At 43.8% G+C, this 26,728-nt stretch overlaps 1 protein-coding gene across 1 annotated transcript in view; it reads left to right on the top strand.

The window, feature by feature from the left end:
* Positions 1-222: 222 nt before the first annotated feature.
* Positions 223-26,728, top strand: part of LOC132394399 (serine/threonine-protein kinase 24-like) — a 71,077-nt gene continuing 44,571 nt past the window's right edge. Inside the window, exons 1-3 of the mRNA XM_059970484.1 lie at positions 223-282; positions 1,239-1,465; positions 25,821-26,051. Of these exons, the coding sequence (XP_059826467.1) occupies positions 1,424-1,465; positions 25,821-26,051 (273 nt within the window). The 5' untranslated portion in view covers positions 223-282; positions 1,239-1,423. The remainder of the gene's footprint in view (positions 283-1,238; positions 1,466-25,820; positions 26,052-26,728) is intronic.

Below are 26,728 nucleotides of genomic sequence, written 5' to 3'. Positions count from 1 at the left end.
CACCGTTGTGGCGACTTCTGGCGGGAACTGGATCCCGCTCGTCATTCATAAAGTTCCGCCCATCTGCCGAGGGCGCTGGCGCTGGCGCTGCCCTCTCGCGATCGGAAGTCGTGCGACATTCTCACGGCCGGTGACGTGCTGAACTAAGCCCCGCCTCTTGGCTAGATACCGCCCCCTCGCACGCAGCGCCCCCCGGCGGTCGTCCGCGGGCACTGTCCGTGACGTCACAGCACGGCGCCGGCTTGTGAAGATGGCGGCGGCCGAGTGAGGCGAGAGACGCAGGTGGGCAGCACCGGAATCCTCCTTGCACTAACGGGCGGGCGGTACTGCGGATGGAGGAACGTGGCGGCGGCATATGGTGGGGGTAGTTAGGCGGCAGACTTCCTCCGGAAACGTACCGGGAAGAGGGCACGGGGGGGGGGAGGGGGGTGGTGCTAAACGGTAGATCCGTTAGTCAGAGCCTGGACCCCAAACAAGGAGCAGGTTCTAGCACTCTAGAGGTGGGGGTGGGGGGGTGATTGTTCCGGGGTTTCAGGAAGAGAGTTTCACCCCGGGGCTCTGAGATTGAAAGTATTCCGAGGTTCTATGGAGAGGGGGAAATTACCCTGAGTCCTAGAACCCCAGTGAGAGGGAAATCATCCCAGGAACCCAAGATTGGAGCACACTTTGACTCCAGCGTGAGTGTTTTCAGCCCAGTACTTGAACTGGGGCTTTGCCTGGAACCGCAGGATGGATTCTTGCCCGGGACCTCAAGGTTGTGAAGACGACCCAGTTTGCGGATGTGCCCCTGCATTTCAGGGGTTGGCATTCTGACCAGAACCACAGATCTCTGGAGGAAAGGGTGTGGTGACGAACTTGTCCAGGGACATCTTGTGTAGGGGTTTGTTCCACCATCCTCCACCCCACCCCCCCAGAGGGGCCTGTCCCTGCGACCCCATTACCCCAGCTGCAGGTGTGGGGGTTTGTTCTGGGCATATGCCTGAGGAATCAAAGTTTCATCCAAGGGCTCAGAGGTAGGGGCTTTGTCGGATGGCCAGGGAGGGCTTGTCACTGGACCTTTAGATGTCTGTTTTTGTTTGTGGTCTTGTCCCTGCCTCTTGATGGTGTGATCCTGACTTAGGACCCCGGATGACTGGGTGGGTGTTCAAACAAGGTCCTTGGTTGGCTTTTGAGGACAGTGAGCTGGTGGTGAGGTACCCAGGACCAAGCATTCCTCATGCTCTTTCCTTGTATTGCAGGTCCTGTGGTTGGATTGGCATCATCCCAGGCAGGAGAGGCAGCTCCTGTTAGTATAGACCCGTGCCTTGCTCTTGATCCCTGGTCTTAGTCGGGTTGGTCGTGTGGATCTATAGTGCTCCTTACAGTCTGTCGTTATCCTTGGCAACGGAAGACTTGAGGAGGAACTGTCGTCGGCAGCAGTGCAATGGCTCAGTTTCCAGGGCAGAATGCTCTTCCTGGTGTTCAGGTAACCAACTTCCAGGGAAAGTGTGTGCCGGGGCTTGTGACAATGTTTTGGGTTGAGGATGCTATCCCCAAAAGTGTTGGAAAAGGAGAAAGGCAGTATTGCAAAAGGTAGTTCTGCTAGTCAGCAAGATTGCAGTTGATTAGAATGACATTTATTTTCACTGTCTTGTTTATAAGGCATGGGTGCAGAATTAGGCCATGTGGCCCGTCAAGTAAGCTCCAACTTTTGATCACGGCTGATTTATTTTCCCTCTTAGTCTCATCCTTCCTTATTGATGTCCTTATTAACTAAGATCCAATCAACCTCTGCTTTAAGTATACCCAATGACTTGGCTTCTACATGCATCTGTGGTAGTGAATTCCACAGATTCAACACCCTCTGGCTAAACAAATTCCTCCTCAGCAATGCACACAAAATGCTCAGCAGGTCAGGCAGCGTCTGTGCAAATGAATGAACCGTCTATATTTTGGTCTAAGGCCCTTCTTCAGGACAGGAAATGAAGGGGAAAGATGCCAGAATTAAAAGATGGGATGAGGGGAAGGAGGACTTGCTTGAAGGTGATAAAAGGCAGGTGGGTGGGAAAGGCAAAGGGCTGAAAAAGAATGGATCTGTTGGGAGAAAGGGAAGAAGGAATGGCACTAGGGGAGTTGATGGGGCAGATGAGAAGAGCTAAGAGACCAGGAGTGGGAATAGAAGCAAGGGAGAGGGGAAAAATTACTGGAAGGACAAATTGATTTTCATGCCCTCAGGTTAGCGACTACCTAGATAGAATATGAGATGTTGCTCCTCTATCTGAGTGTAGCCATTGACTGGCATGTCAGAATGGGAGTAAGGATGGGAATTAAAATGGTCTGTCACTGGGAAATTCCGCTTTTGGTGGATAAAGTGGAGGTGCTCGACAAAACATTCTCCTGAGGGAAGAGGACCGGGTTGAGACCACAGAGACTTATGGAGAAAGGGAGTTGTAAGCCGTGTCTCCCCTCTCTCATTATGGGCAATGTGAGATCGCTGGGTAATAAAATGGACGAGTTGGCAGCGCTAGTCAGGAGTCAGAGGACTTTTCGGGAGAGCAGTGTTATGTGTTTTACTGAAACTTACTCGATATTTCCCTCGGGATCAATAAAGTATATCTGTCTGTCTGTCAAAATATGTTGGATGTCGGAGGCCGTGCTATCTGTTCTAACTCTCCAACTACTGGAAACATATTCTCCACATCCACTGTATTTAGGCCTTATATGAGGTGAAGTGTATTGTTTTGCAGAGGAGTTCAGTGAAAAAACATAAAATTACTATTAAAAAATTAATAAATGTTTCAGGAAAGAGGTTGTTTTCATGTATGGTTCAGAAATTGGTTGCAGACGGAGCAGTTGTTTTTGAATCATTGAGTGTAAGTCTTCAGGCTCTGATGTAGTAATGAGAAGAGGTCATGGCCTGGGTGGTGAGGTGCATTGATGCCTCTTAACGAAAACCCTCAAATTTTCTATCGTTATCATTTGAAGTATGGTGTTTAAAATTTCCCACCTATGAGTAGTAATGTTTCCAATTTTAGGCCCAGCTTTAAGTTTAAGATTGCCCCAGGCTCACCAACCAGTGGAAGTAGTTCAGCAGTATTAGTTAAATAAATAATCCTATCATTAGGCTCAGTCTCAAGACATGGCACTGCAGCAAGGAGGACTCAAAGTGAAATTTTGCAGGCTTCCCCAGCTTTATTGGAGGCTAAAATAAATAAAATTCAAGCTCCTTCCGCTGACATTTCTCTCCATCTTATCAGCAGCTATCATTACATAACTACCCTGATCACAATCTTGGGCAAACAAACAAGATTTTGAAGGAACTCAGTGGGTCAGGCATTGTCTGAAGAGGGAAATGGGTAGTCATTGTTTCAGATTGAGACCCTTCATCTGAACTGTTTATTCCTCGTCACAGATGCTTCCTGACTCCCCCCCCACCACCACCCCCGAGTTCTTCCAACATCTTGTTTGTCGCTCCAGATTCCAGCATTTGCAGAGTCTTGTATCTCCTTGTCATGTTTGAGATGAGATTAGTTTCACCCTAGTTGGCGTCATCTTCGAGACCAGCTTCTGATTGCATTTTGTTGCTGACATTGTCCCTGCCTTGAGTCTTACCGAAGCAGTCATCCGTGCTTTTGATACACTGCACCTGACTGTGCCATAACTTAATTAGGCAGTTCTGTGTTACTGACCGTTACGCCGCTGACGTTTATAGCAGTGAAGGAGGTCCTTCATCTTTGTAGCACACAGCTATAGAAGGGTTCTTCATTGCTGTTTCTGTAACTTTTTTTGAGCTGAACCCCCCAAACCTGGAGGATTTGTGGACCAGTCTTACTCTGGCCTCTACCCTTTGACTGGGTGCCCTTACCAAGAGCCAAAGTATAAAATCCTGACTCCAGCCAACATAGCCCTCCGGGTCATTGAGGCACACAAGCCTCCAAACCCTACGATGAAGTTATGGTCCCCTTGGAGGTTCACTTGTTCTACTGTATCTAAATTTCGTCCTCCTCAACTAGGATATCAGCTGAGCAACAAGAGCTGAGTAGATACTTCCACTGAAATACTTGACCAGAGAATTCTTGCAGGGATCTGAGCTGAGGTCATAATTGTTCACTGTAATTCAGGAAATGACTTGAATATTTCTTCATGTCAGTGAATAGGGAAGTGTTAAACTGCTACAAAATGTAATATCTTGTGAAAGCAGGCAAAGCTGCTAGATGAATTTCAATATAGGCAAATAACATGTCATGCAGGTTGTACCAGAACAACCAGAGAACAAATTATTTTCCAAATGGTGAAGCCCTAAAAGCAGAGGTGAAAAAGGACTTGGATTCCATGTACACAGGTACTCAAAAGATGGTGGGCTGATAATGGAAATCAAATAGGAAGGTTAATGGATTGCTGCTTGGTATATCTGGAGCAGAGCGAGATGGATGTGATGCTACAGATGTACAGAGCCCTGGTTAGACCATACCAGGATTTCTCTGAGCAATTCTGACACAGTGTACCTTAAGAAGGATTTGTGGTAATGTCATGTAGATTCTGTGGAAAGATAGTGCTCTCTAAGGGTTGAATTACAAGGAGAGGTCAAGCAAATTAGGATTGCATTTGCCAGAAGTTAGAAGGACGGGTTTTGATTTAATTAAAGTTTCTAAGATTTTAAAGGGAACTGGTCAGGAAGAGAGTTTCAGTAGGTCAGGCAGAAATTTGCAATTTTGTCACAAATGGTAGCTCATGTTCAGTTAAATAATGAAGCTGAGAGTGATAACCTGGGATATTAAGGACATGGGGCGAGTGGGGGGGGGGGTGAAAGGGATTGGCTTACAGAGCAGTCATGCTTTAATTCAAAGGCACAACACAAGGGTCAAAGTAGCTGACTGTTCTTGATCTTTTGTGCCTGACCTGCATTAGGTCATCAGGATCTGTGTTTCTCCAAATGTGGCCTTCACTCATCAGCTGCCTTTGTCTGTGTCTCTGATGTGCCTTCCGCAAGCCTCCCTGAAAATGCTCCTCAGGACATGTGACTCTGGCCAAGCTTTTAGACACCTCCCTTCACATTTGCTTTTCTTCCCAAGTAGCTCCTTGGACATTCAGCTGCATCATCGTCGTCATTATGTTCCACGTTGTATGACGTGGGCTGTCATAGTCTTTCCAGGACCATGGTTGTTCAGGACAAATTTTTCCTACAGAAGAGGTTTGCTGTTGCTGCCTTCTGGGACAGGTGGCCCCAGCCATTATCAATACTCTTCAGAGATTGTCTGCCTGGGGTCAGTGGTCACATAACCAGGACTTGTGATATGCATCAGCTGCTCTTACAACCATTCACCACCATCTCCCATGGCTTGATGTGACCCTGATTGGGGGGTTATAAGCAGGTGCTACACCTTGTCCGATAGTGGCCTGCAGGCTAGCAGAGGAAAGGCGTGCCTTACACCTCCTTTGGTAGAGATGTATCTGCACCCCGCAACCCTACTGCTTCAGAGGTGCTATTTAAAGAGAAGTGGTTGTGCAGGTGTTGCTGTGTGGTGCAAGTCCAGGTTTAGGGATTTATTTGTCAGCCAGTTAATGACCTGTGAACATGAAATTATAAAGTGTTTTAGACAATAGGTGCAGGAGTAGGCCATTTGGCCCTTCAAGCCAGCACGGCCATTCACTGTGATCATGGCTGATCATCCACAATCAGTACCCCGTTCCTGCCTTCTCCCCATATCCCTTGACTCTGCTATCTTTAAGGGCTCTATTGAATCATCGAATCATACCCTTTGAAGCAGACCCTTCAGCCCATCTGGTCCATGCTCACCAAGGTGCCCATCCGAGCTAGTCCCCTTTGCCGACATTTAGAGGGCTATATCTCTCTAAACCTTTCCTGTCCATATCCCTCTCCAAGTGCCTTTTAAATGTTATTAATTTAGTTTTAATGTCCATTTACGTGCCATAAATTCAATCAGGACGTTAGAGCAAAAATGGTGAGGTAAGAGTTAATGGATTACTCAGAAATCCTGATAGTGGAGAAGAGTAACTGGTGGGACTGATTCTGCTGCAGAGGGAGGAGAGAGATGAGAAGACAGAATTCAAGGTCGTTGATAAAAGAATCGGTGGAGAGATAGAGTCCACGTTAACCAAGATGCTGACTTGAGCTTGTCCCTTTTACCTGCATTTGGCAAACCTTTCCTATCCATATACCTAATACAAATATCTTTCAGACATAATTGTACTGGACACTACCTCTTCCTCTGGCAGTATATTCTACCCACCCAGTTCCCTCTGTTGTATCTCAGGTTCCCTTTAAATATTTCCTCTCTCATGTTAAACCTATGCCCTCCAGCTTTAGATTCCCCGGCTCTGGAATAAAAGATTGTGACCATTCACCTTATCTGTGCTCATGGTTTTACAAACTTTCATCCTTCTGTGTTCCAGGGAAAAATAAGTCCCAACTTCTCCTTGTAGCTCAAGCTCTCTAGTCTTGGCAACACCCTCATCAATTCTTTCCTGCATAATGACGTTCTTCCTACAGTTCGGCGACCAGAACTTCTGAGCAGATGTGAGCCTTGTTTTACAGCGGACTGAAAAGTTTGAGCATGTAGATATTAAGAAAGAGGATGTGCTGGAGCTTTTGGAAAGCTTCAAGTTGGATAAGTCGCTGAGACTGTATGAGATGTACCCCAGGCTACTATGGGAGGCGAGGGAGGATATTACTGAGCTTCTGGCGATGATCTTTGCTTCATCAATGGGGACGGGAGAGGTTCCAGAGGATTGAAGGGTTGTGGATGTTGTTCCCTTATTCAAGAAAGGGAGTAGAGCTAGCCCAGAAAATTATAGACCAGTGAGTCTTACTTCAGTGTTGGTAAGTTGATGGAAAAGATCCTGAGAGGCAAGATTTATGAACATTTGGAGAGGCATAATATGATTAGGAATAGTCAGCATGTCTTTGTCAAGGGCAGGTTGTGCCTTTCGAGCCTGATTAAATTTTTTGAGGATGTGACTAAGCACATTGATGAAGGTAGAGTAGTAGATATAGTGTATATGGAGTTCAGCAAGCATTTGTTAAGGTACCCTATGCAAGGCTTACTGAGAAAGTAAGGAGGCATGGGATCCAGAACTGGCTTGCCCACAGAAGGCAAAGAGTAGTTTTAGATGAGTCATATTCTGCATGGAGGTTGGTGCCCGGTGGTGTGCCTGACGGATCCGTTCTGGGACCCCCTACTCTTCGTGATTTTTATAAATGACCTGGATGAGGAAATGGAGGGATGTGTTAGTAAATTTGCTGATGACACAAATGTTGGAGGTGTTGTGGATAGTGCGGAGAGCTGCCAGAGGTTACAGCGGGACATTGATAGGATGCAGAACTGGGCTGAGAAGTAGCAGATGGAGTTCAACCCAGATAAGTGTGAGGTAGTTCATTTTGGTAGGTCAAATATGATGGCAGAATATAGTATTAATGGTAAGACTCTTGACCATGTGAAGGATCAAAGGGATCTTGGGGTCCGAGTCAATAGGTCACTCAAAGCTGCAGCGCAGGTTGACTCTGGTTAAGAAAGCATACGATGCACTGGCCTTCCTCAGTTGTGGGATTGAGTTTAGGAGCCGAGGGGTAATGTTGAAGCTACATAGGACCCTGGTCAGACCCCACTTGGAGTACTGTGCTCGGTTCTAGTCGCCTCACTACAGAAAGGATGTGGAAACCATAGAAATGGTGCAGAGGAGATTTACAAGGATGTTGCTTGGATTGGGGAGCATGACTTATGAGAACAAGTTGAGTGAACTCGGCCTTTTCTCCTTGGAGCGACAGAGGATGAGAGGTGACCTGATAGAGGTGTATAAGATGATGAGAGGCATTGATCGTGTGGATAGTCAGAGGCTTTTTCCCATGGCTGAAATGGCTAGCACAAACGGGCACTGTTTTAAGGTGCTTGGAAGTAGTTACAGAGAAGATGTCAGGGGGAAGTATTTTACGCAGAGTGGTGAGTGTGTGGAATGGACTACCAGCAATGGTGGTGGAGGTGGATGGAGTAGGGTCTTTTAAGAGACTCTTAGATAGGTACATGGAGCTTCGAAAAATAGAGGGCTGTGGGTAACCCTAGGTAATTTCTAAAGTAGGGTCATGTTCGGCACAACTCCTGTATTGTGCTGTAGGTTTTCTGTGTTTCTATGTTATGCAATTGCTTTTTTCCATTTAAAAAAAAAATAAAAACCGATCCACTGGGTTGGAACAACACACACAAAATGCTGGTGGAACACAGCAGGCCAGGCAGCATCTATAGGGAGAAGCACTGTTGAAGTTTTGGGCTGAGACCCTTTGTCATGACTAACTGAAAGGAAAGATAGTAAGAGATTTGAAAGTAGTGGGGGGAGGGGGAAATGCGAAATGATAGGAGAAGACCGGAGGAGGTGGGTTGAAGCTAAGAGCAGGAAAGGTGATTGGCAGAAGTGATACAGAGCTGGAGAAGGGAAAGGATCATAGAAACATAGAAAATAGGTACAGCAGTAGGCCATTCGGCCCTTTGAGCCTGCACCACCATTCAGTCTGATCATGGCTGATCAACCAACTCAGAACCCTGTACCTGCTTTCTCTCTATACCCCCTGATCCCTTTAGCCACAAGGGCCATATCTAACTTCCTCTTAAATATAGTCAATGAACCGGCCTCAACTGTTTCCTGTGGCAGAGAATTCCACAGATTCACCAGTCTCTGTGTGAAGAAGTTTTTCCTCATCTTGGTCCTAAAAGGCTTCCCCTTTATCCTTAAACTGCGACCCCTCGTTCTGGACTTCCCCAACATCGGAAACAATCTTCCTGCATCTAGCCTGTCCAATCCCTTTAGAATTTTATACGTCTCAAAAAGATCCCCCCTCAATCTTCTAAATTCCAGTGAGTATAAGCCTCGTCAATCCAGTCTTTCTTCATATGAAAGTCTTGCCATCCCAGGAATCAATCTGGTGAACCTTCTCTGTACTCCCTCTATGGCAAGAATGTCTTTCCTCAGATTAGGGGACCAAAACTGCACACAATATTCTAGGTGCGGTCTCACCAAGGCCTTGTACAACTGCAGTAGAACCTCCCTACTCCTGTACTCAAATCCTTTTGCTATGAATGGCAACATAACATTTGCCTTTTTCATTGCCTGCTGTACCTGCATGCCCACCTTCAATGACTGGTGTACAATGACACCCAGGTCTCATTGCATCTCCCCTTTTCCTAATCGGCCACTGTTCAGATAATAATCTGTTTTCCTGTTCTTGCAACCAAAGTGGATAACCTCACATTTATCCACATTAAATTGCATCTGCCATGAATTTGCCACTCGCCTAACCTATCCAAGTCACCCTGCATCCTCTTAGCATCCTCCTCACAGCTAACACCGCCGCCCAGCTTCGTGTCATCCGCAAACTTGGAGATGCTGCATTTAATTCCCTCGTCTAAATCATTAATATATATTGTAAACAACTGGGGTCCTGGCACTGAGCCTTGCGGTACCTCACTAGTCACTGCCTGCCATTCTGAAAAGGTCCCGTTTACTCCCACTCTTTGCTTCCTGTCTACCAACCAATTCTCTATCCACATCAATACCATACCCCCAATGCCGTGTGCTTTAAGTTTGCACACTAATCTCCTGTGTGGGACCTTGTCAAAAGCCTTTTGAAAATCTAAATATACCACATCCACTGGCTCACCCCTATCCATTCTATTAGTTACAACTTCAAAAAATTCTATAAGATTCGTCAGACATGATTTTCCTTTCACAAATCCATGCTGACTTTGTCCGATGATTTCACCTCTTTCCAAATGTGCTGTTATCACATCTTTGATAACTGACTCTAGCATTTTCCCTACCACCGATGTCAGACTAACCAGTCTATAATTCCCCGGTTTCTCTCTCCCTCCTTTTTTAAAAAGTGGGGTTACATTGGCCACCCTCCAATCCTCAGGAACTAATCCAGAATCTAAGGAGTTTTGAAAAATTATCACTAATGCATCCACTATTTCTTGGGCTACTTCCTTAAGCACTCTGGGATGCAGACCATCTGGCCCTGGGGATTTATGTTCCTTTAATCCCTTCAATTTACCTAACACCACTTCCCTACTAACATGTATTTCCCTCAGTTCGTCCATCTCACTAGATCCTTGGTCCCTTACTATTTCTGGAAGATTATTTATGTCCTCCTTAGTGAAGACAGAACCAAAGTAGTTATTCAATTGTTTATCAAAGTAGTTATCATGGGACGGGAGGCCTCGGAAGAAGGAAAGGGGGGGGGGGGGGGGAAGCACCAGAGGGAGATGGAGAACAGGCAGAGTGATGGGCAGAGAGAGAGAAAAAAAAACAAAACTAAATATGTCAGGGATGGGGTAAACAGGGGAGGAGGGGCATTAATAGAAGTTAGAGAAGTCAATGTTCATGCCATCAGGTTGGAGGCTACCCAGCCGGTATATAAGGTGTTGTTCCTCCAACCTGAGTGTGGCTTCATCTTGAAAGTAGAAGAGGCCATGGACAGACATATCAGAATGGGAATGGGACGTGGAATTCAAATATGTGGCCACTGGGAGATCCTGCTTTCTCTGGCGGACCCAGCGTATGTATTCAGCAAAACGGTCTCCCAGTCTGCATCGGGTCTCACCAATATATAAAAGGCCACACCAGGAGCACCGGACATGGTATACCACACCAGCTGACTCACAGGTGAAGTGTCGCCTCACCTGGAAGGACTGTCTGGGGCCCTGAGTGGTGGTAAGGGAGGAAGTGTAAGGGCAGGTGTACCACTTGTTCCGCTTACAAGGATAAGTGCCAGGAGGGAGATCGGTGGGAAGGGATTGGGTGGGGGGGAAATGAGTGGACAAGGGAGTTGCGTAGGGAGCGATCCCTGTGGAAAGCCGAAAGTGGGGCGGGGGGAGAGGGAAAGATGTGTTTGGTAGTGGGATCCCGTTGGAGGTAGCGGAAGTTACGGCAAATTATACGTTGGACCTGGAGGCTGGTGGGGTGGTAGGTGAGGACAAGGGGAACCCTATCCCGAGTGGGGTGGTGGGCGGATGGGGTGAGGGCAGATGTGCGGGAAATGGGAGAGATGCGTTTGAGAGCAGAGTTGATGGTGGAAGAAGGGAAGCCCTTTTGTTTAAAAAAGGAAGACATCTTCTTCGTCCTGGAATGAAAAGCCTCATCCTGAGAACAGATGCGGCAGAGACAGAGGAATTGTGAGAAGGGGATAGCATTTTTGCAAGAGACAGGGTGGGAAGAGGAATAGTCCAGGTAGCTGTGAGAGTCTGTAGGCTTATAGTAGATATCAGTAGATAAGCTGTCTCCAGAGGTGGAGACAGAAAGATCAAGAAGGGGAGGGAGGTGTCGGAAATGGACCAGGTAAATTTGAGGGCAGGGTGAAAGTTGGAGACAAAGTTAATGAAGTCAACGAGCTCAGCATACGTGCAGGAGGCGACGCCAATTCGGTCGTCGATGTAGCGAAGGAAAAGAGGGGGACAGATACCCGTATAGTCTTGGAACATGGACTGTTCCACAAAGCCAACAAAAAGGCAGGCAAAACTGGGACCCATATGGGTGCCCATGGCTACACCCTTGGTTTGGAGGAAGTGGGAGGAGCCAAAGGAGAAATTATTGAGAGTAAGAACTAATTCCGCTAGACGGAGGAGAGTGGTGGTAGAGGGGAATTGGTTAGGTCTGGAATCCAAGAAGAGGTGTAGAAAAAAAAGAAAAAAAGAAACTGGGTTGGATAATTGTTAAGGAAAAGTAACATGTTTTGGCACAAGTGCAGTGAGAGAAACTAACTGAAGTGTGCTTTCAGGGAACTAGCTCAGGTATGATGGGCTGAATGCTCACTGTGATAGGCACATGAGTTAGATGGCACTGCTAACTTGTGTTTTCACTGCATAAATTAACAAGAGTTGTAAAGTCTATACCTCTTCAGTCAAGATATGTGGAACGACCATTTTTTGTCTCCATCTTGTGGTTGTTATGAGTGGTTTTGGTTTCCTGTGTTGTGACACGGCTGGGATGTCTCTTAGCTGGGACATGGCTAAGAGATCAGCTTTTGATGTGCGTAGGTGATGTGCATTTGGCAGATACTGTTTGAATTGGCTGGAGCCAATTTGTTAAAGCCTGCTCTGTCAATTTTGTTTCTAATATTGTCCTTCATTAATTTAGTTCTAACCACCATGTTGCACAATGTTCACAATCAAATAATGTTCTTTAAAGAGTTTGGTAAGTTGTATTTATAATATGGTAGCAGTATTGCAGTGAACTACTGTACAGATTTTAAATTTTAAAGATTATATTTGTTTCTCACATGTACATCCAAACGTACAATGAACTGTGTTGTTTACGTTGACAACCAACACGGTTTGAGGATGTGCTGGGCAGAGCCTGGAGGGTCGCCATAGCATGCCTGCAATTTACGAACCCTAACCCATACAGCTTTGGAATATGGGGGGGAGCCCATGCGATCAATGGGGAGAACATACGAACTCCTTGCAGACAGCAGTGCAATTGAACTCGGGTCATTGGCGCTGTAAGTTTGTTATGCTAACTGCTGCATTACTGTGCCCAGATAGTACATTTGCACTGGATTAAGTATTTTGGGTGTCACTTGTACAATCTGATGAACCTGTGAAACTCCTGTATTAGAATTGTGTTTCAGAATGAAATTTGACAACGAGAATGCCTGTGCAGTAATCATTGGTGGCCAAATGTCACTGCAGGTTAATTTGACCTTGTGGTTCTATCACATCCGTCTGAAGTTGACTTCTCTCAACCAGAGACATTGAATCTTATTCTCCAGGAGTTAATTATATACTTGACTGCAGATGAAATCAAGCATGCAATTACACACCTCTTCCTTTTTATAAGATCGCTATAAGATACCTTTAACTGTGAACTGGTCTTGTGTGATCCAGTTTTTAATAACAAGGTAATGTGGTTTGCATTTCTGTAGTGCCTCTGACATCCTCAACTATGCTAAAGTGCTCTACAGTCATTGAAATGCAGCCATGGGTATTTTGTGAGATATAGCACTCGTTTTGTGTACAAGTTCCTCCAAATGAAAATGTGATACAAATGGGATAACCTGCTGTTATGCCTGTTGATGGGTATGTATTTGTAAGACTCTAGACAAACCCCCATTGCGGGCTAGCCATGAATTCCACAGCATTATGACACAACAGTGTTTCAATCCAACTGAGAATCCAAGAGATAGTAATATATAATATTACTATCAAATAGTAAATTGATTTATTATTGTCACATGTACCGAGGTAGTGAAAAACCTGCAGTTTAATTCAATGCATCAATGCATTGAGGGAGTACAAGGTAAAGCAAAAAGGTGCCAGGTCATAACAAGGTAGGCTCTGAATTCTAGAATCCATCTTATAGTACTGGGCATCTTATTGTTCAATAGGCATCTAACAGTGGCTAGAAACTGTTTTTGAACCAAGTGGTAAATGCTTTCAGCCTCATTTAGGAGGCATGGGATCCATGGAAACCTGTCTGTGTGGATTCAGAATTATCTTGTCCAGAGGGTGGTAGTAGATGGAGTGTAATGCTGCCTGGAGGTTGGTGGGCAGTGATGTTTTGCAGAGATGTGTTCAGGCACCTTTGTGATTTTTGTAAGTGACTTGGATGGGAAAGTGGAAGTTCGCGGTGACACAGGTTGGTGGTCTTGTGGAGAGTGTAGAAGGTTGTTACAATGGTTCATTGATGGGATGCAGAGCTGGGCAAAGAAGTGGCAGACTAGTTTGATTTGGAAAAGTGTGGTGATTCACGTTGGAAGATTAAACTTGACAACCGGTTGCAGGGTTAATGGCAGGATTCTTAGCAGTGTTGAGGAACAGAGAGATCTTGGGTTCATGCCCATTGGTCCATCAAAGATGCTGCACAAGTCGGGAAGGTTGTTAAGAAGGTATATGGTGTATTGGTCTCCATTAGTTGAGGGATTGAGATCAAGAGCCATGAGGTAAAGTTGAATCTTTATAAAATGTCTTTTATGGTCACTTTGAAAGGGAGAATAAAGCTGCATCTCTGAGGATCCCTGCAGCACCCGGTGACCCTGAGACCTGAGGCTGACGTCAGGCTGTCTTTCAGGAAGGTGGACCCTCACAAAGTGTCAAACCCTAATGGTGTCCCTGGTAAGGCTCTGAAAATTTCTGCCAACCATTTGGCAGGAGTGTTCAAAGACATTTTCAGTCTCTTGTTGTTACAGTGGGAAGTTCCCACCTGGTTCAAAAGGGCAACAGTTATACCAGCGTCCAAGAAGAGCAGAGTGAGCTGCCTTAATGACTATCGTCCAGTAGCTCTCACACCTATGGTGATGAAGTGCTTTGAGAGGTTGTTCATGGCGAGAAACAATTCCTGCCTCTGCAAGGACCTGGACCCATTACAATTGATGGTGGATGCAATCTCACTGGTTCTCCACATGGCTTTGAATCACCAGGACAATACAGGATACTGTCATGTCAGGATACTGTTTATTGACTATAGCTGAGTGTTTAACACCATCATTCCTACAGTCTTGATTGAAAAGACACAGGACCTGAGCCTCTGTACCTCCCTCTGCAACTAGACCATCATCTGCCTAATCGGAAGTCACAATCTGTGCGAATTGGTAATAAGAAACGAGAGAAGTTGCAAATGCTGGAGGAACTCAGCAAGTCAGGCAGCATCCATAGAACAGAATAAACAGTCAATATTTTGGGCTGAGACCCTTCATCAGGACTGAAGAAGGATTGGTAATACATCTCCACCATCCCTGACAATCAACACTGGCTCACCTCAGATATGTTTGCTTAGCCCACTTCTCTGCTCTCTCTACACCCATGACTGTGTGGCTGGGCACAGCTTATGCCATCTGTAGATTTGCTGATGATACAATCATTGGCAAAATCGCAGATGGTGACAAGAGGGCATACGGGAATGAGATATACCAGCTAGTTCAGTGGTATATCGGAAGAGGTAAGATGGGGGAATACACCCCAATCCTTATAGCAGGAGCAGAAGTGGAGAGAGTGAGCAATTTCAAGTTTCTAGGTGGATATCTCTGAGGACCTAATCTGGTCCCAGCATATTGATACAGCTATAAAGAAGACAATACATCAGCTATACTTCATTGGGGGTTTGAAGAGATTTGGAATGCTACCTAAAACACTTGAAAATTTCTACAGATGTACTGCATTCTGACTGGCTGCATTACTGTCTGGTGGGGGTGGGGGGAGGCTACTGTAGGATTAGTCAGCTCCAACATGGGTACTAGCCTCCATAGTATCCAAGACATCTTCAAGGAATGGTGCCTCAAAAAGGTGGTGTCCATCATTAAGGACCACCACCACCCAGGACATGCCTTCTTCTCACTGCTTACCATCAGTACAAAAGCCTGAAGGCACACACTCAGTGACTCAGGAACAGCTTCTTCCCCTTTGCTTTTTGATTCTGAATGGAGATTGAAACCATGAACACCACCTCACTACTTTATCTATTTTTGTTTTTACACTAATTTAACTGTGTGACATACCTACATATCCTTACTGTAATTTACAGCTTTTCCTTATATTATGTGTTGCAGTGTACCGTTGGCCACAAAGTGAACAAATGTCACAACATATGCCAGTGATATTAATTCTGATTCTGATTAGCCCACACTTGGAAGTTTTGTGGTCTGGTCGTCTCATTATAGGAAGGATTTGGAAGCTTTAGAGAGGGTTCAGAGGAGATTTGTACCAAGATGCTGCTTGATTTGGAGAGCATATCTTCTGAGGATTGTTTGAGTGACTCAGGGCTGTTCTCTTTGAAGCCAAGAGGATGAGAGATGACTTAATAGAGATGCACAAGATGATAAGAGGGATAGATAGTTTGGACAGCCCAGGGTGGAAATGGTTAATAAGGGCATAATTTTAAGGTGATTGTGGAAAATCTTGGGGCGGGGGTTGATATCTTAGGTAAGACTTGAACATAGAGAATGGTAGGTACATGAGATTCACTGTCAGAGGTATTGGCCAAGGCAGATATATCAGGGCATTGTAGATCCTTTAGGCACATACATGAAAAATGTGTGAGGGAAGTGTTAAATTGTCCATTGAGCTGACCAGCTGGATGCATTGTGCAAAAAGGCTGGATGTACTCAAGAAGGAGATAGACAATAACAGAATGCAATGAAAAAGGTAGGAGGAAGCTTGCGTAGAAAGAGGTTCTTTTGAACCAGCTCTGTGCTGGTAACGTAGTACTGTGGCTGAAAGACTTCTTTTCAGAAGCAAAGAATTAGTTAACAACTCATCCAGATGAAATGCTTTATTGTGTGATCTGTAATCCTTTTGATTTCTGAACGGAGTCCGCATTCTGGTGCTGCACATGTCACCAAGACTCCTTTGTGTTCCCTCTGTCCCATATTCACCTCCTCTCTTTCCATCACAGGTATTTGTGATCTCTAACTTGTTCTTCCTATTCCTAGTTCTCACTGCTACACTCAGTATGAAGCTAATTTATTCTTAATGCTCTGCTGCCCGTGCTACAGTAATTCAAGCCCTGTGCTACTGCCATCCTTGACAAACCTTAATCGTTTAGACTTCTGCAAGGTTGAGGGAGAAAACTAACAATTCTGTTCTTCTGGCTGTGTGCGGAAGTTTAAATTTGTCCTTTAGATAGGAGAGAAAATAACTAACAATATTACTTTTAAAATTGCGATATTTTACACCTACGTTGAGAAGACGATTCAGAATAGCATACATAGTAAATTAGATTATTATTGTCACATGTACCAAGTCACAATAGAAAAACTTGTCTTGCATGCAGTTTATACAGATCAGTTAATTATAACTACACTGAAGTGGTACAAGAGTAAAAAAAAGTACTACAGAATAGTGTTACAGTGAAAGAGAAAGAACAGTACAGTTAAAAAAAACTTTTAAAAGATCAGCTTTATCACATGTATGTTGAAACATTGTTTTGTGTCCTAGATGTGCTGGTGTGGTGGGGGTGGGGGGAGAGGCATGCTTCCTAAGCCAACTTAGCATGGCCACAATTTACTGAATTACATGTACGTCTTGGGGAAGTGAAAGGAAGCCAGAGATCCAGAAGAAACTCATACGGTCAACAGAGAACGTACAGACTCTTTACAGACAGCTAGCACTGTAAAGCATTACGCTAACTGCTACACTACCATGCTGCTAGCATGCCCTCTGATATTTAATGCAACAAGATATCCCATGGCTCTCCACTAAAGTTTTACCAATTAAAATTTGATTCCATCCTAGCAAGCCATTCACTGAAAATTCCAAAGGAGTATGCTTCAAAAAAGGTTGTCTTCATGGGAAAAGAGGCCACATGGTTTAGTGATTAAATTCACCGAGGCATAGAGCCTTGGCAGCTAAAACTACTGAGCGTTGAAAATTGAGGCCAGAATTAGAGGACTACCACTTTAGAAAGGTCTTTGCTTTAACTCTGCTGTTCATGTGTTGCACAGCTCTGCGTTCTATAAATGATTTGCTAAATTTGGCATCATGCCTGGTAAGGCCTGTATGGGCTGAAGGGCCATTTCCTATGCTCTACTGTTCTATTTTCTAACATCTGTAATGGACGTTAAAACTCCATGCAGAATTTTTACTTTTAAGTGAGTCAACAATTTGTATTAATGGGAACAGGGCAATTGTTTGTAAGTACAGTTCAAAGTAAATTTATTATCAAAGTACATACATTCGGCCCTCCTTATCCACGGGGGATTGGTTCCAGGATCCCCCGGGGATAGCAAGAAACGTGGATGCTCAAGTTGGTGGACTTTAGGACCCAGTGGAGCTCCGGACCTGATTTAACCTGTTTCAGTGCGGTGGACTTTAGGACCTGGCGGAGCTCTGTTCAGTTGATGGAAAACGATCACAATTGAAAATAAAGTGGAAATAATAAAGTGATCGGAAAGAGGTGAAATGTCATCGGTCATTGGAAAAGCATTAGGCTACAGTTGGTCAACGATCGGAACAATTTTAAAGGATAAAGTGAGAATAATGGAGCATGTGAGGGCCCTGCCCCGATGAAAGCTACAATTATTACTAAATAACGCAGTGGTTAAATTATTGAAATACATAATGTTTCTTAAGTGTTTTTGTATGCATAGAAAGGTAAAATATATACTATATACTAAGACTAATGTTTGACTAACTGAATCTAAATAATACCAGGTGTACGTGTTCCAACATAGAGAACTTCCATTTTTTTAAATTCCTGATCCGTGGTAACCTATGTACATCCTCCCGTATACTTTAAATCATCTCTAGATTACTTATAATAGCTAATACAATGTAAATACTATGGTAAATAGTTGTTATATTGTATTGTTTAGGGAATAATGACAAGACAAAAAGTCTGTACATGCTCAAACAACAAGTGCTGGAGAGAGAACTTCCGGGTTTTCCCGATCTGCAGTTGTTTGAATCTGCATATGTGGAACCCGTGGATAAGAAGGGCTGACTGTATATGTCACCATACATAACCTTGAGATTCATTGTCTTGACTTATTGTCTTATTCATAATCATATTATTCTATGGAATAATAACCAGAACAGAATTAATGAAAGACTGCACCAACTTGGACATTCAACTATTGTACAAAAGACAACAAACTGTGCCAAAGCAAAAATAAATAAATAAATAATAAATAAGCAATAAATCTCGAGAATATGAGATGAAGAGTCCTTGTAAGTGAGTCCATAGGTTTTGGAAACATTCAATTATGGAACAAATGAATTTGAATGAAGTTATCCCCTTTGGCTCAAGAGCCTGATGGTTGAGGGGTAGAAACTGTTCCTGAACTTGGTGGTGTAAATCCTGAATCTCCTGTACCACCCTCCTGATGGCAGCAGTGAGAAGAGAGCATGTTCTGGGTGGTGGGGGACCCTGATAATGAATGCTGCTTTCCTGTGACAGCATTTCATGCAGATGTGCTCAGTGGTGGAGAGGGCTTTACCTGTGATGGACTGGGCTGTATCCACTGTTTTTTGTAGGATTTTCCACACAGTGGCATTGGTGTTTCCATGCCAAGCATTGATGCTGCCAGTTAATATACTTCCCACTACGCATCGTAGAAGTTTGTCAAAGTTTTAGATGGCATACTGTGCTGTTGTAGATTTTATCCCGTACATGTCTTCCCAGGGCTGAAATGGTTGCCACAGGAGGACACAGGTTTAAGGTGCTGGGGAGTAGGTACAAAGGGGATGTCAGGGGTCAATTTTTTTTACTCAGAGTGGTGAGTGCGTGGAATGGGCTGCTGGCATCGGTGGTGGAGGCGGATACGATAGTGTCTTTTAAGAGACTTTTGGATAGGTACATGGAGCTTAGAAAAAAAGAGGGCTATAGGTAAGATTATTAATTTCTGTGGTAGGGACATGTTCAGCACAGCTTCGTGGGCTGAAGGGTCTGTTTGTGCTGCAGGTTTTCTATGTTACAAGAAGGGTCTAGTTGCAATGTTATTGTACTTAAGAGATACTCCTAGAGGAAATCAGTCTTGCATGCACCAATATTCAGAAAAAATAATGTTTTCAGTGCCTAATGAAGTTTTCAGTATTTAACATTTTGCATTATGAATATGGAATGCAATCTTTCTTTGAATTTTGCTAAGTAGAACCAGATTGTGGGCACTAGAGCATTCTTGCATCCTTTTATTGGATCAGTAAAATTCCACAATGCTAAATAGAAGTCATGCTTCAAAACAAAGATGCATAGCTTAAAGATTTGAGCTGGGTTCTCTTGAAAGAGGCTTCTTTCCTCGCATAAGATGCTATGGAGAAATGGGTTAATTCCTAAAATACTTGAATTTGATGCTTAAATGGTAACATTTTGTATTCAACTTCACCATGGAGCACCTCATAAACCGCGCCAACGCTTCCCCTGTGATTTGGTTTTGGAATAAATACTTCCTGTTACATGTGATGAGATCGGATGGCATGTAAAATTGCATGGTCCCACAAATAGCATTGAACAGAAATTGCTGCATTCTTCCAAAGGGCCATTGTGGGCGTGTTTGTGTGTATTTATATATATACACGTGCAGGTGTGAAACTAGCCGATAGTGTTATTACCAATTACAGTGTAGCTGTTGCAGTGCATTGTGATCTTTGCACTATATTTCTATCAACACAAATCCCAAGATGTCTGGACATCTTTCACTTCATGATGTGTTTGGAATTAAGTCTTGGTAATACAGCACAAACAAGTACCCATATATGCTAATTTTTAATTGTTCAAGCTGATGATTCATAAGACCATAAGATATCGGAGCAGATTTAGGTCAGTTGGGTCTGCTCCATCATTCAATCAGGGCTGATTTTTTTTTTAAACCCAGTTCTCCTATCTTCTTCTGTAACCCTTAATCCCCTTACCAATCACAAACCTATCTGTCTCTGCCTTAAGTACACCCAATGGCTTGGTGTCCTCAGCTCTCTGTGGCAATGAATTCCATAGATTCACCACCCTCTGGCTGAAATCCCCTCTTATCTCAGTATTAAGGGAATGACCCTTTATTCTGAGGCTATGCCCTCAAGTTGCATTCTCCTACTGATGAAATATTCTCACTGTGTCTACTCTATCGAGGCCTTTCAGTACACAGTAGATTTCGATGAGATTCCCTTCATCCTTCTGAACTCCACTGAGCACAGACCCAGCCATATCATACGTTAAACTTTTCATTCCCACCATCATCCTTGTGCACCTGCTCTGGACTCTCTCCACTGCCAGCATATCCTTCTATAAATACAATAAGTAAATTCTCCCAGCTGGAATCTTTAGGAAATACAAGTATTAATGCACTGTTGATGGCTTCTGGTCATCCGAGATCCCATCCCCATCCGAAGTATGGTCTTTGCTGTATCATGAAGAACACAGCCCAATCAGGTTTAATATCACTGACATACGATATGCCGTGAAATTTGTTTTGTTGCAGTAGTACAGTGCAAAACATAGTATACTATAGTTGTAGTCTCTCGAAGTCCGAGGAAGACAGATGTGTTGCGCAGTCAATGTCTGTGGGCATGCATATGACTTCAGAGGCTGAAGTCCAAAGCGCAGATACGGTTGCAGATGGGGCAAGGAACACCGCCTGTTGGGGCAGGAGCGGACACCTTCTTGTGTCTTTCTTGACTCACCTTGAGGCGCTGCATGCTTCGGTTGGCTTGGAAGTTGTTTGCTGCCTTGGAGCATAGATTGCGCCACTTGGACCGATCAGCAGCAGTGTGTTCGAGATCGCGGGGCTGGAGTTCGGCCCACTTAAGGTTTGACATGAGGTTGTCCTTGTACCTCTTCCTTGGGCGACCTTGGGCACGGTTGCCCTGCTCCAGTTCTCCGTAGAACAACTGACGTGGCATTCTGGACTCATCCATGCGGATCACATGGCCGGACCATCTGAGCTGAGCCTTCAAAACCTTGGCTTCAATGCTTGTGGAATTGGCTCGGTCCAGGACTGTCAGGTTGGAGATGCGGTCTTGCCAGCGGATTTGCATGATTGATCGCAGAGCGCAATTGCATAAAATATAACATAAAATGCTATAAATTACAATAAGAAATCTAAATTAAAAAATAATTATTGCAAAAAGAGAGCAAAAATAACGAAAGGTGTTCAAGAATAGTAGTGAATAGTGTGGCAGCATTCAAGGCTGAATGGAGAGCCAGTGAGATTCATCCACCTATTGCAGCCAGCAAACTTGGTCATCGGTGAGGCTACTACAGCGGAGAACTCCCTTCCTCTTAAATCGCTGTGTGGGGCCTTTCGTGGCCACCTGAGACAGGTGCTGAGGCCTTGGTTTAGTGGTTAATTTAAAAGTTGCTCCACTGACAGTACAGCACTCTGAACTGTACTGGAGTATCAGCCTGGAACCTGAAGTGGGACATGAACACACAATCTGCTGACCAGAAATGGTACAGTGTTGGCTGAGCAGCTGCGGATACAAAACAAAGGGTGAAATTTAGATTGTTGCCAACATGATCTATGAAGACTTTGATTCTTTTGCACAGCAATAATGTTGGAATAAAGATATAATGTGCACATGTTTGGATCATGTGCAGGCAGAAGGTGTTTAGTTTAATGTGGCATCATGTTTTAGCAGAGTCATCTTAGACCGAAGGACCTGTTCCTGTGTTTTACTCTTCTATATTGTGAGTAGTGTGTAGCAGAAAGAAGATTTCATTCCACTAAGGATTACAATGGATAAATATTCAAACAGAATAGAGAGAATGTGAAACATAGGAAGGGGTTAAGGGGAGTAAATTGGTTTATTATTGTCAAATGCCTGAGGCACAGTGAAAAACTAGTTTTACATGCTATCCAGATAGATAATTTCATTGCAATAGTGCATTACAACTCACACAAAATGTTGGAGGAGCTCAGCAGGTCAGGCATCAGCTATGGAGGGGAATAAACAGTCAATGCTTCAGACCAAGGCTCTTTGTCAAGGCTGGAATGAAAGGGGACGGATGCCCTATATAAGTTGGTGGAGAGACCAGGTGAGAGGGAAGGTGGATGAAGTAAAAAGCTGGGGGGAGGGAAGTAAATGGAAGAGGTGAAAGGCTGAAGAAGAAATGGACAACCTAGATTGAGGACTGCTTTGTCAAGCACCTTTTGCTCTTACCACTGGTGGCCGCCCATTTCAATTTGACTTGCCATTCCATTTTTGACCACTGCTGCTTCTATTACCACAACGAGGCCACGCTCGGGTTGGAGGAGCAATACATCATATTCTGTCTGGGTCACCTCCAACCTGGTGGCATGAACGTTGATTTCACCAACTTCTGGTAATTACTTCCACCTCCCCTTTTCTCATTTTACATCCCACATTTGGGTTACCTTCTAACCCCTTCTCTTTTGATCACCTCCCCACCACATCCATCTGGTTACCCTCCTTCCCTTTTTTCCATGGTTCACTGTCCTGATAGCCATGATAGTTTATTCATTCTTCTTCAGCCCTTTACCTCCCCTCCCAGCTTCTTACTTCATCCTCCTCCACCCAGCCTCCTCCCCCTCAACTGTTTGTACTCCTTACCCCCACCCATCTTCTTATGCTGGATTCCATCCCTTTCCCTTCCAGTCTTGTTGAAGGGTCTAGGCCTGAAACATTTATTCCCCTCCATAGCTGCTGCCTGATTTGCTGAGTTCCTCCAGCATTTTGTGCGTCGCTCTGGATTATCAGCTTCTGCAGAATCTCTTGTGTTTATAATAGTGCAGTGCATATAGGGTGAAGGGGAAACTGGAGAGAAGAGTGATGAAGAAGGCTTAAAGGAAGCTAGTTAGCTCTGGCTGTGATCTCTTGTAGCTTGTATCAATGCTGTAATGTTAGACATTGAAGAAGATATCAGGTCTGCCCTCAGTTTCCAAATACTTTCATGGTGTTTGTTTAGAATGTTGGCACCAGTATGTTACAAGAGAAATCTTGCTTTAAGGCTAAGCTTTAATACAGTTTACCATATTCCCTGTAGACTCAAAATACAAACCAGATGAGTTTTATATATTTAGGACAGGACAAGTACAAGGCAACCTGCAATAAATTAAGTAAGCACATGAAAATGCCAAGTTCTCCAAGACTTTACAGTAATCCATGTGACAGAACTGTCCAACATAATCAACTTCTGCCCCACAGCATTTGCCGTTTGGGCTGGTCTGTGCATTTGATTTTAGTGCTCATGCTTCAGGTGAAAGGTTTCTCTCATTCAAAGGCAATGTTGCTAATAGTTTAAAAGATAAATTGAACTAATGCTAGAAATCTGAAATAAAAACAAAGTGTTGGAAATGCTTAGATCATGCAACATCTCTAGGGAGAAAAATAGTGTTAACGTTTTGAATTGATGGCTGTATATCAGGACCTCTTGGAAAACATTGATTCTGGTGGAGAAGTAACTCCAACAATGTGCATTGAGACAGTGGGATTAGTGTATACAATGGGCCCCTCAGCAGCATTCTCAAACAAAAAGCATGTCTTAACAGGGAAAGATATGAGCGAGCTAGGGTTTATCTCTTTGGAGTGAAGAAGGAGGAGAGGTAACTTGACAGAGGTGTAAAAGATGAAAACAAGCACAGGTTAAACGGTCAGCCAGGGACTTTTTTTCCAGAGCAGATATGGCCAATGTAGGAGACATATTTTAAAGTGATTAGAGGAAGGGGGGGGTGGGAAATGTCAGAGGTAATCTTACACAGAGTGGTAAGTGTGTGGAACACGATGGCAGGAGTGGTAGTAGAGGCAGCTATATAGGAGGGAAGGGTTAGATCTTAAAGTAGGTTAAACGGTTGGCACAACATCATGGGCTGAAGGGCCTGCACTGTGTGTGATGTGATGTTTTATGTTCTAAAATTTGACACCAAGCTACAGAAGTCAATGTTAGAATGGGTGACCTAAAGTTTGGTCAAAATTGAACATTTTAAGCAGCGTTTTTAAGCTAGACAGGTTTGGGAATTAACTCCCAAGGATCAGGACCCATGCAGCTGAAAGTATGGTTGCCAGTGATGGAATTGTAAATTTGAGATATCTCAAATATTTAGAGTTGGAAGAGGTTACACAGTGGTGCAGCAGTTAGTGCTGCTGTCTTGTACAATCTTAATTTTATCTACGTCGATTTTGCATGTTCTCTGTGACCATATGGGTTCCCTCCCACCCCGTGTTTTGTCATTTCTCCTACACCCTAATGATGAGATGGCTGTTAATTACCCCTAATGTGGGTAAGTGGCAAAAAGAATTAATGTTAGAGAAAATAAGTTTCTGAACTCAAAAAGAAAATGGGAGCTGGAATGGATCAATGGTTTTGCTCTGTTGAGAGCTGGTGTGGACTTGATGGGCTGAATGGTCTCCTGTGTTTTCATAATTAGTAAGAGAGATAGGTAAGGACCTGCCTTGAAAACAATGCCGAGAGTTTTGAATTGGTGTGCTGGTCTCGTCAAGCACATTGAGTAGGTGGTACAGCTAACAGAGCTTTGGATAACCTCAAGTTTACAACTGTTGAAAGAGACCATTATGGAAGAGTTTGCTGTTTTTAATTACGTTCCCTTTCAAAAGTTGTATTCTTATAACCCCATGCAAAATATGGCAGAACGTGATTAGTGCAGTCTCAGTTTATGTTTTGAGGATGTCAGTCATGGCCTTAAAACAAACTTCTTATGGCTTTTAAGAATAATTTACAATGATAAAATAGTTAGCACAAGTATTTTCTCAAATTCCTTTGAATTATACCTAATCTGCTTGATGTGGTTTTATGTGATGTGAACTGATTGAGATTGTGCAACAGGGTCCACCCATTCATGATTTACCCAATGGTCTGAACCTGCTTTTATGTAATAGAGGGGTGTTTCACCTGCAGATGCATTGAGAAGCATAAGTTTAAAAATACCTTTGCCTTGGTATTTTCACAGAAATTCTGTGATGGCAGATTTTATTCTGTATCACAAGATTTTGAGGTGGTGATTGAGAATTCTGTAAGGAATGACATAGGGGTTGCATGCAATCCTCTACCTCCTTTTCTCCATAAGGTGTTTCTCTGACCAAGTGACTAGTTGTGGGTGTAGCATATCTCACTTAACTAATGTTTTGTTTGCTAACTTTATGTGATTTAATATGGGTTATCACAACCAATTTGTTGTTTGCTTAAATTCCATTTCACCTAATGAAGAGTAAGAGAGTTCTCACTTGGCCAATAATTATTAGTAAGTAAATGTCACTAAATTCGTTATGTAAGTGTCTGTGAGAGTTTGGTATGTCCAAATTAGCCATGTTTCCCACATGAACACACTAACTCCATTTCATTAGTTCTGAGGGGAAGAGATGTGCTAATTAACTGCAAGTTGTGCGATTAAGATATTTGTCACCTTGTCTTTCTCATATTTGCTTTTTTCTTTTCCTTAGAATTTAAAAGCGGATCCCGAGCAACTATTCACAAAACTGGAGAAAATCGGCAAAGGCTCCTTTGGGGAAGTTTTTAAAGGAATAGACAACCGGACTCAAAAAATTGTGGCCATAAAAAATATTGATCTTGAAGAAGCTGAAGATGAAATTGAAGATATCCAGCAGGAAATCACTGTGCTGAGTCAATGTGATAGTCCGTATGTTACTAAATACTATGGATCTTACCTGAAAGTGAGTGAGGCTTCTCAACAACTTGCTGGTGGTAGTGGGCTTTTGACTGATAAAATATGCTCCTCAGAAATGTGGTGTTTGGTTGTTCATTCCTGAGATATGGCTGAGTGGTCTTTTAGGGCATTTCAGAATATGGTTTGTTATGACTGACATGAAATTTGTTACTTTGCCCCTGCAATATGGTGCAAGTCACAAAAAATTACTAAAAGTAACAATAGGAAATATATTTTTAAAAAAACGAGTGCAAAAAGAGACCAATGTAGTGATATAGTGCTCATGGATCATTGAGAAATCTGATGGTGGAGGGGAAGGTGGTGTTCCTGAAACATTGACTGTGCATCTTCCGCCCTGATGGAAGTAATGAGGAGAGGCCATGTCCTGGATGGTGAGGGTCCCCAGTGATGCAACCTTCCCATTACTGCCCCTTTGAAGATGTCTCTGATGGTGGGGAGGCTTGTGCCCCTGATGGAGCTGATTAGAGGGAAGTTGAAAATCATGTCTGTCTAGCAGAAAAAGGAGCTACTGTAGAAAACTCAACTGGTCAGACAACATTTGAAATCGACATTTCAGATCAAGGCCTATCACCTGCCAGCTTGCACTCCATGCAACCAGAGAATGCCATCCGAGATTCGTCGACTTTGAGTAGCCTTAAGACTATGTTGCTTACTGTATTGTCC

This window comes from Hypanus sabinus, chromosome 5, assembly GCF_030144855.1.
Source record: "Hypanus sabinus isolate sHypSab1 chromosome 5, sHypSab1.hap1, whole genome shotgun sequence".
Lineage (NCBI taxonomy): Eukaryota > Metazoa > Chordata > Chondrichthyes > Myliobatiformes > Dasyatidae > Hypanus > Hypanus sabinus.
This window is presented reverse-complemented; position numbering and strand designations above follow the sequence as displayed.